At 38.7% G+C, this 15,627-nt stretch overlaps 1 protein-coding gene across 2 annotated transcripts in view; it reads right to left on the minus strand.

Annotated features, from left to right (window-relative positions):
- Positions 1-15,627, minus strand: part of LOC140341302 (Golgi integral membrane protein 4-like) — an 82,014-nt gene that overhangs the window by 25,279 nt on the left and 41,108 nt on the right. For both annotated transcript variants that reach the window (XM_072426944.1, XM_072426942.1), the window contains exons 7-8: positions 7,239-7,346; positions 3,560-3,711 (exon numbers count right to left, since the gene is read on the minus strand). In XM_072426944.1, coding sequence (XP_072283045.1) covers positions 3,560-3,711; positions 7,239-7,346 — 260 coding nt within the window. The remainder of the gene's footprint in view (positions 1-3,559; positions 3,712-7,238; positions 7,347-15,627) is intronic.

The following is a 15,627-nucleotide window of genomic DNA, read 5'->3' on the forward strand; positions in this document are numbered from 1 at the left end:
CACAGATTCACCAGCATGCAAAAGCACCGGGATGGGTCTCTACAGATCTACGAGCCAGGAGAACTTGCCTATAGATTTGTTCTCTGACAATAATTCAACCGTTGGGAAGCCTAAACAAAGAGGAGCAATACTCTTCATCAGTAAGACTTCAATGCAAGTTTTAACATCTCTCTATGAAGCAAGTTGGCCAACCACAAAAAGCCACAAATCATCTCTAGTGGAGAAATGCCTCGCTAACCATCTTATTATTGCTGGGCCAAGCAAAGCCTAAATGGGTTCCAGGAGGGGATAATTATCCTTTCCATACACTTGCATATAAGACTAACTCATGGATGCTGTAATAACATGACTTAAGCTAACATTAAATCCTCCACATAAAATAAAATCTTTTGTTACATACTTTATTCTAGTGTCAAGGTTACATGATTGGTCATGTTGAAAAAAAAAAGTCCCAATCCATAGGAAAAAATATACTTATTAGAAATTCTGCATACTCGGAACCATAAACTTTAATCCAGAGGAAAGTTAAAAACTATAAAAAAAAAACATGGTTCAATTTGCTCAGACAGGAAAAAAAAAAATTTCTTCCCCTAAACCAGGAGTCATCAAATTTGTTGGCCACTAGGCCATTTCAGGGGTGGGCAGGAGCACACCAGGCCGGACTCTCTCTTGAGTCCCGCCCTAAAAGCTCTGCCCCCCACCAGGAACGCCCCCTGAAGGGAATTCCCTCCCCTCCGCAATGCATACGGAGGAGAGGGAATCTTCCCTATTTAACCCAGCCGGTGTTAACACTTTCCCCGCCGGAGTAAATAGGGAACATTCCCTTCAGAGGGAATTCCCTTCAGGGAGCCACAGCAAGAGGAGGCTCTGAAGCCGCGGGTTGCTGGCCGGCATTAGGACAGAACAAACTACCGGCTAGGCTGTATCTGGCCTAAAGGCCGGAGTTTGGTGACCTCTGCCCTAAACAAATTGGATATTTCCCTAGATAAACCACCACTAATGTTACTACTTATACAATTTAATACCCAGTCACATGCAGAAACCCAGAAATGCATCAAGCTTTTTCCTAAAACAATCCAAAGAAAGTGCCAAACTTAAATCTCAGGAAAATCTAGTTCATATTTTCACAGCCGTAACTGTAAAGAATCTCTTCCAATTGTGAAGATTAAATCTCTTTTCCTCTGGATGCAAAGCGTGCCTCCTTGTCCTTGGCAAAAACGTAAAGTAAATACCTTTGCAGCCAGTTCTGTATGTGGACCATTTAACTATTTATACATTTGTAATTATATCTATAAATAAATAGGTTTAGTTTAGCAAATCTTTCTTCATAGCTGAGCTCCTCCAAGCCTCTACATCCTTTATGTAGACTGGTGCCCAAAACTGGACTGCATGTTCCAAATGCAGTGGGTCACAGGGGCAGATTATGTCTCGATCTCTGGATTGTAAACATCTTTTGCTTGTTATAGAAATTGTGGCTTGTTGGTACATGCTAATAATAAATCTGATCTAGAACACACAGATTATTCTTGTTTATTGACTCACCCTGATGTAATTCCTCTAAAATATATTTGTTCTAATAAGCCTTAAAACATTTTTAGCCTAATAAGCTTCACATTTTTTCACAATAATTACACTTTCATACTGCTTAGATCTACAAACCTAGTTTTCCTTAGCGAGATCCCCTACTTATGTCCTGAAGCCTCAACTTTTTTAATTTGAGTATTTTCCCCCTATATATGTCAAGTTTTAGGTTTGCCACAGAATGCAAGAACATACAGGGAGTATGTTTTAGGAGTTCATTCACTGCACCATAAGTAGGGATCTTCTGATGATCGATGTAAGAGATTGATGTGAATTGGAGCACTACAGTGGTATCTGGATAAGAACACTGAAGTACTGGTCTGGTGGGATTAGATTAGAACTTTGCAGTGTGGAAGCCACCAAAAGCATTCCCACAAAAAGACCTTTCTTAAATAAGGAAACCATAGACTTTCAAGTGTTTTTTCACCTTCAGTTAATATGGGAACTCTGAAGAACAGTTAAACTACAACTCATCTTGAATGACTAAATGTGGAGCTATAATGCTGGGAAAGAAAATAGCCCTTTACACAGGGGGGGAAGAAAAAGAATCATTAAATCAATTTGGTAATGTAGCATTGTGGAATCTCAATCAGCATTTTTTCCTTGTCCACTGTCACTGCCTATACTCACTTCTCCATTGTTTCATGGGGCCCTGTGAAAATCCCTATAGTAACCCCCCCTAGCATTCTAATTCTGTTTAAATTTCCATTCAAAAAGCGTTCCATTTTTTTTTTGCATGGAAATTTATTTTACATTGGTGGCTATAATTTTTAGGCATAACTCACCAAAATATATCCAATATTCAATATATTTATTAATAAACTTTAAATAAAAAAAAAATCTGTCAAAAAAAAAGTTAAACATGTAAAATAACTGTAAGGTAGCTTGTATAATATATATATATAATATAGTTAGATATTATTTGAAAACGTCTTTGTATTGGACTCAATACAGGTATTTTGTATTGAATCAAATACAAAATTATTTGAATTTCCCACTGCTCCTCCCACCCACACTGACGTCAGCAGGAAACCCAAGGAGATTGTCTCTGCACTTCGCGGCAGGGTTTTTTTTTAAGTTTAAAGCGACCCCGAGTGTGACTCGGGATTACCACTTGTGGCCTGGAAAATCCACCCCGAGTCACCCTCAGGAATACCGCTAGGGGGGGTTAAAGTTCTCCAAGACTCAAGAAGAGAGAATTTACATGGAGAACATTGGTGATCCAGCAAACCTAGAATGGATTTTCTTAAACATAATTTGCTATTAGTTGGCACATTTTTTCAGTCCTGGACCATTCCAGGTTTGCTGGATCACCCATGATAGTTTATCTCCTCCAGTATTGACTGCTTTATTAAGTCAGACCCTAAATGTCAGCAATGGTAATCTTCACAGATAACGGAAGGCATAGGGAAGTGCGAAGTGTGCCACAGCACATAGGACCCAGACCCACATCAGCTAACAGTGGCCCCTGCAGGTGCCCAAGTTAGTTCTGCACAGGGGTCAACTGTTGGCTGTGTCCACCACTGCCTGAAGGCCTTTAGCAATCAAAGACCACCAGCAGTATTTATATGAGCAATATAGTCCTGCCATAAATCTCAAATTACAGCTCAATTAAGGATTAGATTAAAATAAAAATATATAATTTCCCTATTACATGACCGCAACAACTACCAAGGTAGAATTGGATGGAGATATGAAGCCCTGGGCCACCATTGTACACCATTGTGCACCATTAAGAACCATTGTTACAAGGTATTCACTTCTTGCTATGTACATTTTTTGTATTACAAGGAAAACAAAAGCTATTAAAGCAGTCGTGTTTGCTGCTGGGTGTTTCAGAGTTGGTAAAGCCACAAATCAATTCAGTATGTGATAGAGCAAACTAAAAAGGGATTAATCAGCATGCAGACTTGAGTCACAGCAATAAGGATAAAGGATTAGGAAGGGAGAAATAGAAAAATAGCTCTTAGCCACACACCTGTGAACCGGCACTTTTTCTTTGGCAACTAGAACATTCACGGTGGGTGTTTTTTTATCCGCAGCTCCTGGCGGGTCAGGTGGGGCTCCTTTGAGGACAGCTGGGTGCTGGGGTGGCTGCTGGACATGTGGTGACACAGCTGGTTTCTCATCCTGCAAAATGTAAAAGCAGCGGGAAGTCAGCGCCAAAGCCGAAATACAACCGGTTTTCTGTACAGCAGGTAATAAATAATCTATGACACATGTCTCCAAATATTATCAGCTTAGAAGCCACATTTAAATGTGCCTGGGTCCTGTCAATGATTATATGGACTTCAAGTAAACATGTACATTCTTTTTTAACCATGACCCCATGTGTGTAAGTTGGGATGGAGGGCAGGAGACCCTTTATACCATGTCTCCGTACAGGTATATGCTGTCATATGTGTTAAGACCAGAGTCCCACCCCATGTCATGGTTTTAGTGACTTGCATTGCCCTGCATGGAAAAAGCCTAAGTTTACTTTAAAACTAAATTACAGCCAACATTTTCTATTTAGATTGACATGAAAATGTTTTTCATTACTCTGCAATCCCGAAAGGGAGATTTCTTCTCACATGTTTATCCCTTAGACACAAGAATATGAAAGGTGGATGTTTACTGACCCTTCCAAATTTCCAGGATTTGGGTTTTAAAAATAAACCAAAAAAAACATAAAACTAAAACAGTCATATTACCATAAATGAACATTTTATTTTCCAATGTTGGAATATTAAGTAGCTGTGCCAACATTCTTTAGTTGTTGTGCCTGGTTTGCTTTTTTTTATTTTTTGCCCCCATCAACATACTTTTAGACCCAGTAATGTCATCATTGTAATTTTTTGCTTCCTTATGCAATGCAGAAAGACCACAGCTGGTGGAAGAAACCAGGAGAGTGTTGTATGTAGGTCACTAACCATCCAAGAACACCGCCTCATGTAGACTGCTTAGAATGCAGTGAAGTCATCGTAAGCAATTTCAGTCTAGTAGATGACCCTGTACAATTGTGCAAGGCTGAAGGTAAGGCAAAGTTTAAAATGTATAAAGTGTTGTGTACACATAAAAAGAACACTAAAAATCCCTAGGCCCAGGCACTGTCCTATGACCAGAGTAGGTTGCCAAAGTGTCTTATTGCAGCACAAGAGTTTCAAGGGAATATAAGTAAGGCAAGCATATGAGATCCGGGCTCCATTCTAAAGACATCGTCAACATGATCTGCATGACCAAGGTGACATTGTATCTTTGATTCTGTTAATGCTTGTACATAAAACAACCCATTACACAGCTATGTGTGTTTTATCTTAAGGCAGAGTGATGCTTAATAAATCATTCTGGTGCCAACAGTCACTTGCTATTCATTTTACAAGGGACATACAGGTAGTCCCCGAGTTACATACGAGATAGGGACTGTAGGTTTGTTCTTAAGTTGAATTTGTATGTGAGTCGGAACGAGTAAATTATTTTAATAAATGCAATTAGGACAGATGTTTGTCTCAACATATTATTAGGCAGTGTGGTGTCAGTTACTGTATAAAATCCTCACTGTGAGTTAATCACAAACAAAGCAAAAAAAAAACTTTATGGAGCCTGGACATTCTTTAACTTCTGGAGCAAGCTGTGCTTTGATATGCAAAAAGAAACAACTGCAGAGTTTGTCTTGGTCATTAAAGAGTTACGAGATGTTGCAGAAGGACAAAAGATTTCTTTTGCAAGTCATGCGAGCCACCCGCTCCCCCCCATCAAGCCTCTGTCCTGCACATGAACGAGCAGGGAAGCCCCATTGGTATCTAGGAGTCGTCCGTATATCGGATGTCCTTAACTCGGGGACTACCTGTATCTGTGTGAATGTAAAAGGAAACAAATGTCTTTAGTGTTAGAAGCATCCACTTTACCTCCTTCTGACCTTGAAAACTGTTAACTTTCCTGCTTAACTTCCCTACATAGCTGGTATTGTACCTATGAAGCACAGAATCACTCTGTGATGCAAGCTTGGCCCAGAAAGCCTCTTTTACTGGTTGGGCTGCTCCTCCAGGGATGTTTTTTTCCCTGCTGTCTTTTCCCAGAGAGATCTGGGGCCCCTGACCCAAAGGTTTGTTCATATTCCATGGAAGGCATGAGTTAGGGGGCAGAATACTGTTAGGAGAGCAGTTTAGACACTCCGGCTATCACATCTGGTCTACACAACTGTCACTGTGCCTCCAGCTCAGCTCACCTTGTCTTTGTATTACAAATAAGACCTAGATATTCACCTAGATATTCAGCCTAGAGCCAAGCCAAAACACACTGCAGATGACTTCATAAAATATTAACAGTCTGCAACACATAATACAATTCATCAGGAGGAAAAATAAAAAGGAAAGAGAAAGACTTTTTTATTAATGTGCAGTTTCAGTACACACTCACTACACTTTCATAAATAAAATGTCCTTGCTTATTAGTATTTTCTTTAAAAAATAAAATAAAAAAATGATATGGGTTGTCTAACAACATTTATTCTTTGTAACTGTAGACCATGACAGTCGAACGGCATGCCTTGCCTCTTAATTGTTACCAAGTATGTATATATTGAATAATTCAAATTATAAGAAGATTAAATAAAATATTCATTTTTAACCTAGAGGAAGACTATGTATCAATGTATAATCCTATCTTAGAGTGCTAGGATACTAAGGTTATGCTTTTTTGCACAATGTCTTTACTATTTCTCTTTTTGTGCCCTAAAAAAATGTTATAGGTATTTTACCAGCGGTTTCTCCATGTTGCATTCCTAGTAACATTCAACTGGGCTTGTTCTTAGGTAAATACGCCGGAATTCTGTCAATGGTTATGTTGACATCAAGTGAACCTGTGTGTTTATTTTAACCATGAACCTCTGTGTGTCATTTGGGGAAAGGGGCACGTGATCCACTACCCTCTTTTCAATGTATTAGTACAGATATTTGCCCATTCAGGCACATGGGGTGACAATAGAGTTTGTTTCTCCTTTGTCCCAGGAGCCAAACACTTAAACTAAGAAAGCAAATTATTTGGTTGCTTTGCCCTACATGGCAAAAGTTTACTTTAAAGTCCAACCCCAGCCAACATTGTTCTCTTAGCTTGATGTTAAAGCCTTTATCAGTTTTTTTTTTGTCACTCCGCAATCCTATTAGGAAAGTTTCATCTCATTTATGTAGCTCATTGGACACAAGAAGCCAATCATTTGAATTCAGTGCAAACCTGCCATTCCCAAACCTTCACAGACAAAGAAAAACCACCTGCTTCCTACTACAAGGTTTAATTTATTGCTGAACCTCAAACAAAAACTTCAATTGGGGGGATGATTTACAGGGACTCAAAAGGTCAGTTTTGAGCACTTTATAATTTTTTCACTGGCACTACCGGCAGCATTCATACCAGTAGTATGAGATATCGGCATTGAAAATGAGTCCCTCCCTTAGTACAAACCAAAAGAAAAAAAAGACCTGAGGGCCATATTAATCAGGTTACCGAGCTTTTAGTGAAAAGAGGGTAGTGATTTGCTTTTTTGTTTCTTTAGATCACCCATACAACATAGCAGGTATCTTTACGTTATTGCATCTGAACCTTTCTGTGATCTGTTACATATGTATCCGTGTGCTGCATGGTAGTAAAGCCAATATCAGGGGAAAAAAGCATCCACTTACCTTTGTAAAGGGCTGGGAATGTTGATTTTGTGAACCGGTACCCCCGTCTTTAGAACTAGTCATTCTTTTCAAGGCATCCTTCAGCTGTCTGAATTCTTCAATCTGACTCTGAATGTAGAATGGTAATGGGAAACCGTTCATTACAGCCCAAATAATGGTCCCAACTTTACACACAACAGAGTGTACATAGTTTTATGTAAGCATAAACTTAACAAATAAATTAACTTATAAAAAAAAAAACCTCTAATGCCCTTAACAGATTGACCTACAGTTGCTAACCCCCTACAACAGTGGTCACCAACCAGTGGTTCGTGGACCACTGGTGGTTGGCGAGAATATTTTGGTGGTCCACAGAAAAACTTGGACATTATTTGCAATTTTTATGTTTTATTACGAATAAAACAAAAGTATTCTAATAAATTCTTATATTCTGAATGACAATATTTGCCTTTATATTGCACTAAATTTATAAACTGTACTAGAGACGGAAAAACATGGGAGGCGCAGCGTGACGTCAGTGTAGTGTTAAGTTGTAAGAGGAGACCGTTGCCAAGCCGTACGCTTCAGTATTGTTTCCACCATTACAACAGTCACCCGGCTCCGCAAATACCGATTCCTATCTGATTGTTTTATTTTATTTGTTTATTTCTCAGATGATCTTTTAGGTAAGTATGACCTTAACTGTGTATTTTCTTTAACTGTTATATTTATTGGCATCAAATAGTTTGACTTTGATAACTATCATTTCATAATGAGTGAGAAAAAGCCAACAAATATTTTATTTCTATATTAATACCAAAGTTAATGCAACTAATGATAATAGTAACAATAGTAATACTTCACTTGAGCTGATCAATGAATCAGAACCTCCACAGTCCCCATCGGGCACCATTAGGAAAATCATTATTTTACAAATGTATTTATCTTTTTTAAAAAAAAAAATCATATCAATGGTCTGTGGGATTTCAATTTATGAATTTAGTGGTCCGTGAGGTCCGAAAAGGTTGGCGACCGCTGCCCCACAAGTCATTCTTCTCCTCGTGCAGATACAGATACACCTACTGTAAGGCGGGGAGGCTGGGAAATATAATCTGAAATCTATTGTTCTTCCGACTTTGGCTGTCAAATGATCATATCTGATTGACTCCCCCTCCAGCCTAATATAAAATGAAAGAAAATGGCTGCAGCCCAGTGTACAAGCACATTTTTCTTAAAAAACAGATATTCTATCCACTACTTTGATTTTATATATATACTGTGGCTATTATTTGATCATTTTAGAATGTGCGTCTTTACAATTATATTATATAAGGGCAGAGCCTTTGAAATCAACAGGAGAGGAAAGCCAATCAAATATCTTACATATCAATATTGTGAGCCATTACATCCCTGCTACAAAAGATATATAGTAAAGAGAAACTGCCCATGAGGGAAATTATATGTAATGGCATATACGCTGTAGTTTGTAATTATTCAACATATACAATATTTCAATGGCAGTTACAGTACATATGCCATTACACCTGTATGGTCTCTCTTTTCTAGAAATCTACTGTTGTTTTAAAGGTTTAACTGGTTTTTAAGTCTGACCAATGTAAACAGCAGAATGACCCCTCCAGCACTATGGTGGACAAAGGAAAGAATGCCCCTTACATTGGTGGCCTTTAGATCCCTAAAAACACCATTGGAGCCAAGCAACTGGTCCCACCAGTGGTGTGGCCCCAAAACCATGCAGGTATTGATTGGGAGAACAATCAGCCACAGATTAAGCAACCCCTGGTAACTTTTGGATCACCCTGGTTTAAAAAAATGGCTGCTGTAGTCTATTAGAAGCACATCCACTGTTCTGGTATAAACTTTCACTGTCATTATATGACCTGATGAAGATTTCTTTCCTTTTTACAGACTAATTTCTGCAATAAGCCATCGATATGGCACAATCTTCATTCTGCGATCTTCCACACCCTGCCACCCGTCGCTAACTACACTATTATATATTTATAAAGGTGTATCTCGCTGAAGCATGTATTTCAAAATACAGTGATTGAGTCACCTGGAGTGAATGTTTGGTGAATGTCACATTTATATAAGTATTTATGTGCTTTGCAATGTACTTTGACTGCTCTGAGTCATGACTGGCACCGTTAATGAAAGTTTTCTGCATTCTCTGTGATTATAAATATGCCACCGCTAAGAGCAGCGGACCTGAGTAGAGAATTTGTCTGGTGCTTTATGAATAAATGATGAACTAATAAGCAGGCAAATAAGACACAATTGTATAAGAGTATTTTGTCTTAACACAATGGGAGGGTTGCAGTCAGATTATGATTACAGAACAAGGCTGTATAAACTTTGCTAGATCTCAGCCATAGCAGGGGAACTGCAGTGTCCAGCTTTACCAGACCATCTATTCATTATTTTACCACTAAAAGACAGGCTTTCACCAACACAAACATTCATTCATTACAGGGAATGTACAGTCTTTTCCCATTTTCTTTCTTATAAACCACAGTTTCAATCACTGTCGCCCAATACATTGTTCATCATCGTTTCGGATGACAGTTTAGGAATGATGGCTCTATAGATGTGAAGCTTAGCTCTATACCATGTTCTATGGAGATGGAAGACTTTGCATGAGACACCCTACTGCATTCTTGCAATTAAAAGAGTAAAAAACTAATGGTCAATAACAATCCAATATGGTGGATCACCATGGACATTGAGGGCCACCTGTACATATTCAACATTTTAGCCGCAGATCATTTTGGGACACCACAATATCTCATAAATGTATAAATGTTTAACACATTGGGCCTCATTTACCAAAGCTCTTCAAGACTGGAGAAGATACATTATCATGGACGAACCTAGATGATCCAACAATCCTGGAATAGATCTGGTCCAAGATTGAATACAATGATTTTTAAGAAATCCATTGCAGGTTTGGATCTTTATGTACATAGGGGGCGGTTATATTTGCCGATTCCAGCTTTGCATTGCTTAACAGTGACTGTGCATTAGTCCATCTCTTTGAATAAGCCAAAATGGTGAAAACAATTCTCCATACGTGACCAGTATGTTTTAGTGATTAGGCAAGAACAAGGCTGCACACCAGGAATTCTGACTCCATTTTGAAGAATGTTTCTTCTGGGTCAGAGATTCAGAAAATACTGAAACCAGCAACAACGAAATAATTAGAAATATGGATGCCGTCCCATTGCCCTACTTTAAAAAACGTGCTATCAGTACATTTTTTGTTAATAGGTCTTTATATATATTTTAGCAAGACTCGTACTGTGATGGCTTGTCGTTTTAATAACATTGTACAAACCTTGTCTGTCAAACTCCTCCACAGCTTATAAAGGATTACAAATCCTTTTATTTCCTAGAAAGGGTTTATGACTACAGCCAAAATCTGCAAACTTCCGGAACTGAGGCCAATTTTAACTGGATAGAAAATATATAAGCAAAAGTAAGCAAAGTGACCGGTTTACCTTGTCTGATCCTCAATATTGCTGAATTCTGGAAGTGATGCCCCCCACAACAGTTTACATAACAAGAAGCCAATTGTGTTTCCTGCAGGTTAGTGCATCAGATGTTTATTTAAGGGATTTCTGAAAATCCATTCTTTTCAGCAAGGTCTATTTATATTAATATTATATTATTATTTATATTAAAGCATGGGTGGATGACCCTTTTATATAGTCATAAATATGTTTTAAACATTATTTGTAATACCGTTTATTTTTCATTTAAAGGGGAGGACCTCTTCCCTTCAGTCTTTACGCCCGCAGCGTTAACGAAATGGGAAACCGAGAGCCTGCTGGGATCCCAAAGGCTTTGGTCTGAGATTGGGCTTGTGCTGGAGGGGCTTTCCCGGAATGTAAAAAATGAAAAAAAAAACAGTGCCAATCTCAGGCATGAGTTTTCAGGAAACATTACCCAATGCCACATCTGAGCAGAAGAAGGAAGAAGATGGTGGCCCCGCTGGTTCTTTCAAGCTGGAAATAAGAAGAATTCGGGGGGGCTCTTGGAAAGTAAAGCTGTTTTTTGGTTTAATGTCATGCATACCTTGCTACATCTGGTGTGTCAACCTGTATGGGGTAGCTCCATAATTGAACTGGCAAGCTTTATTTCCTACATGCCAAGACATCACAAAGCAAGCCCAACATGTGGAAAAGGGGGAGCACAGCAGTCCAGCCTTAGAATGGCAATGTTGCTTCTTTAACAAATACAATGCAATGAGTGAACCTTGTTACTATACAACAGAAATGTGTTACTATTGTTTCTGGCGACATTCAAGGACTGGTAAGCTGTATTATATCATTACCTTTTTGTTCTTAGGTTTAGATATATGCCATGGAAGCTGCAGAAACTAAATAGGAATTGGATGTGAAGTAAAAAGCTGCTGTGTTCTCCATAAAACACGAGTTCCAGGAAACTTGTATGTACCCAAGGGTTATTATAAACAACACAGAAAAAGCAAAGTAATACAGTCAAACAGAGATAGATAGCCACAGCTGTGAATACATATATCACAGCATACACACATGTATCTGAATGATAGGGGGGCCCAAGAGTAGTTTGTGTTTAATATTGAATGAACATCTTTGGTATTCTGAACAAAGAGCTACATAGACCTAAAGCATTGGAGGATTGTAAAGGATACAGAAAGGGATTATTTCCCAACATGAAACATGCGAAGTGAATACAGATAAAGCACACAATCAATACTAATACATATGAGTCCTACAAGCCTAACACACACTGGGACACTAAAAGTGATTACAATACTGAAAGAGCACACATCCTGCAAAGGAAGATAGAGGACGGCAAGGTCACAAATAAAACGTCACAGGAATCAATAGGAGAGAGTACAAGAAGAGCAGTCAGCTGACTGAGGGTAGAACACGTAATCCTGATAGTAATTATATGATGGAAAGGATAACTGGGGAAGACATATACATAGCAACGTGTGCCAAATAGAATAACCGAAATCAATACATACTCTACAGTTGTACTACAACAACCTATGTAGTGCATTGTTTCTCAAACCAGGGTTCCTTCACAGGTTGATAGGGGTTCTACAAGTGATATGTGGCTAAAAGGGCAGTTTAAGTGACACCAATTTTTTTTTTGGGTATCTGTAAGGGTAATATTCTTCCCAATTTCTCCCACTGATCACCACACTAATGTACTGTGGATATAGTTAATATAGACTGGAGTTCCTGAAGACCTGAAAGTTATTTCAAGAGTTCCTCCATGTTATAAAGGTTGAGAAACATTGTCTTAGTGAGTCTCTAAACAGCTTCTTTTACATGTCTTGGATGGTGGGGATGATGTTAATGTGCAGGTACTTATTCGTTGCCCACTTCACAGCAGGCTCAACCAAGCCCTTCAACAGGGAAGATCAAGCAATAAAGGCCTCTGTGAAAAAAAGGCTGCAGTGTATTTAGGTATGCAAAAGGATATATTGAGTTCTGATCACAAGAGTGGTGGCGGAGAATTACAAACCCTTAGCAGATCTATGATCTATGGGCCGATTTATGGTCTGGTTACTGCTTACCGAGTACCCCAGTAGGCATCTCGTAACATTTTATAGGTGGTTATGAAAAGTGGATACTAGTATTGGAGTGGGATCTAGAGCTTTGGTGGCCTTGAACAGGACGTGGGTGAAGTTTGGAAGTAGATAAACAACATTTGTTCTCCCAAGAAAGAAAACATGAAAAAAGTGTTTAAAACACCACTTAAAACACACGCAGGCATTCTAAAATTAGTTCAAAATGCATCAACCATGAGAGGCTACATGACCGAGAAAAATGCAAATAAAAAAACATCCATAAGAAGAAGTCCTGAATGTATTTCAACTGTGTCAATTGGCCACCTGCCTGATGGTCTATTTCAAATCAGTATTTTATCAAGTGTTTCTCAAAGGAAAGGAACATGTTTTCATATTGCAAAAAATATGTGAAAACAAAGGTTTGGTCATTAAAATGGCACAGAGAAAGCAATACTAATTGGAAAGTACAGTGCACTAGTTGGTGCTTACACCAGGTTGAGAGCTCTCCACTCCTATGTAATAGCTTTGGTCAATCACCAGATAGCTATGTCAAAGGAGGAAAAGAACTGTTTTTTTTATCATAGGCTAAGCACTGGTTTGCTTTACTTACACCTGCAGTTAGAGCAACCATAGTTAACCATCTCTGGAATGGAATAACCATCTCTAGGTACCTCCAGGTATCTTCCCAGGAGCTTTCAAAAAGGTGGCTGCACAAATATACAGGCAGTCCCCGGGTTACATACAAGATAGGGACCGTAGGTTTGTTCTTAGGTTGAATTTGTATGTAAGTTGGAACATGTACAGTATTTTAATAAATGCAATTAGGACAGATGTTTGTCTCAACATATTATTAGGCAGTGTGGTGTCAGTTACTGTATAAAATCCTCACTGTGAGTTAATCACAAATAAAGCAAAAAAAAAAAAAAAACTTTATGTAGCCTAGACATATATTAACTTCTGGAGCAAGCTGAGCTTTGATATGCAAAAAGAAACAACTGCAGAGTTTGCTTGGTCATTAAAGGTCATTAAAGAGTTACAAGAGCTTGCAGAACAGCCTCTGTCCTGCACTCCAATGAGCAGGGAAGTAGCAGGGAAGTATCTAGGAGTCATCCGTATCTCAGATGTCCTTCACTCAGGGACTACCTTGACTTTAAACCACTCCGCTTACACTGTATCGCCAGTCCATGGGGTTGCCAATCCTATTGGTATACCAATAATGAGGCATGAGAGCTGGGACCAAGCAATGACTCCCTATATAAAGTCATATCAGCGAACCATAATCAAAGCAGATTTTCTGAAAGAATGAAGTACAATGGGGACCATCTACCACTAAGGTGTAAAGTAAAAATCCAGAAGGTAATTTTAAAACTTCTCCCAAACATTAGACTGTGAGACTCAATGTCAGGAGCATCTATTCACAATGGGTTTCATTGATGTGGAAGGAATAAAGAAAAAAAAAAGACGCTGCAGATGTTTGAAAAGGAACAGCACAATGTAAGAGATTCCTACGCAATCCCTATAGCCAATTTAAAGACTATACTGCAAAGTGCATCCAATAAAAGAAGTCATTTTAAATTAATTGCAACTATTATGCTATAGAATTCAAAAACTGGGCTAACAGTCATAGCTTAGCACATGGCTAATTATACGTGCCAGACATTGCACTGCCAATCAATCCAATACATTACAAATAATTTGTGCAACTGAGCTTTCCTAAAGCCAAACTCCTTATCCCGACTTTATTATCTACTGATGTGGAATACAAGAAAACAGCCAATTAAATGTTAACTCTTAACCTCCATCTTCATTTCTGGTTAGCAAAGAATCCCCATTGAAGCCAAAAGTCATTGCTCAACTGCAAAGCAGGAAAGTAAAGAAAAAGTTGTGTATATGCAGAGGGAAAATTGAGTGGTAAAAAGATTAAAGCACACCAATGTAAAGCCCAAGTCCAAATTTTCTAAGTATATTGCAAAATTACTTGTCTCCTGCTTCCATGCTGCAAAATAAGACCCCTTTTCTGTGGGGAAAAAGTGGTCTCACTAAAGAGATCTGAAGAATTCCATGCCAGTTTTTTTCAATTAGCAGGGAGCGTGAGATTTGGAAATTGCAGAGCTATAGTCATATTTAACTGGTGGTGATGGGGGTATTCCAGATTTCTACATACAGCTACTTCTTCACATGGAGCAAGGGTCTAACTTTGCAGCTGCTGGCAATGTACAGGCTTTTTTGTTTACAATGTGGGTCTGATTTATTAAAGTTTTCCAAGGCTGGAGAGGATACACTTTCATCAGTGAAGCTGGGCGATCCAGCAAACAGGGAATGGGCCTGGTCCAGGATTCAACACAGTTGCTAGCAAATAGAAGAAATGCATTCCAGGTTTGCTGGATCACCCAGCTTCACTGATAAAAGTGTATCCTCTCCAGCCTTGGAAAGCTGTAATAAATCAGGCCCTGTGACTTTGTATTTGTAAGCTGTAGGTAGCAATGGTTGGTAGCTAGATTGGTTTTTATGGCTCCCTAGAGCCTTTTCACTATAGAGCTAAATATTACAACAGAGATGGATGGCTCACTGCAGCATTTTTTGTTGGAAATAAAGTTATAGGTGTTTTAAGTGTGTATTTAATGCATCAATAAAAGATGCTGATTTGGTACACAAGGATACTGTAGTTCAAGTCTTTACAATCCCTAGTGAGCACCTCTGAAAACACTTTAAGCACTGAAGCATAGCCAGTTTTGTTTATAGTCACGGATAATGATCTTTTCAATTCCTAGAACAGCACCGATGCGGTTTGGAGAAAGTTCCCAATTACTGTGCAAGTTTTAGAAATGA

Source organism: Pyxicephalus adspersus, chromosome 11, assembly GCF_032062135.1.
Source record: "Pyxicephalus adspersus chromosome 11, UCB_Pads_2.0, whole genome shotgun sequence".
Taxonomy (NCBI): Eukaryota; Metazoa; Chordata; class Amphibia; order Anura; family Pyxicephalidae; genus Pyxicephalus; species Pyxicephalus adspersus.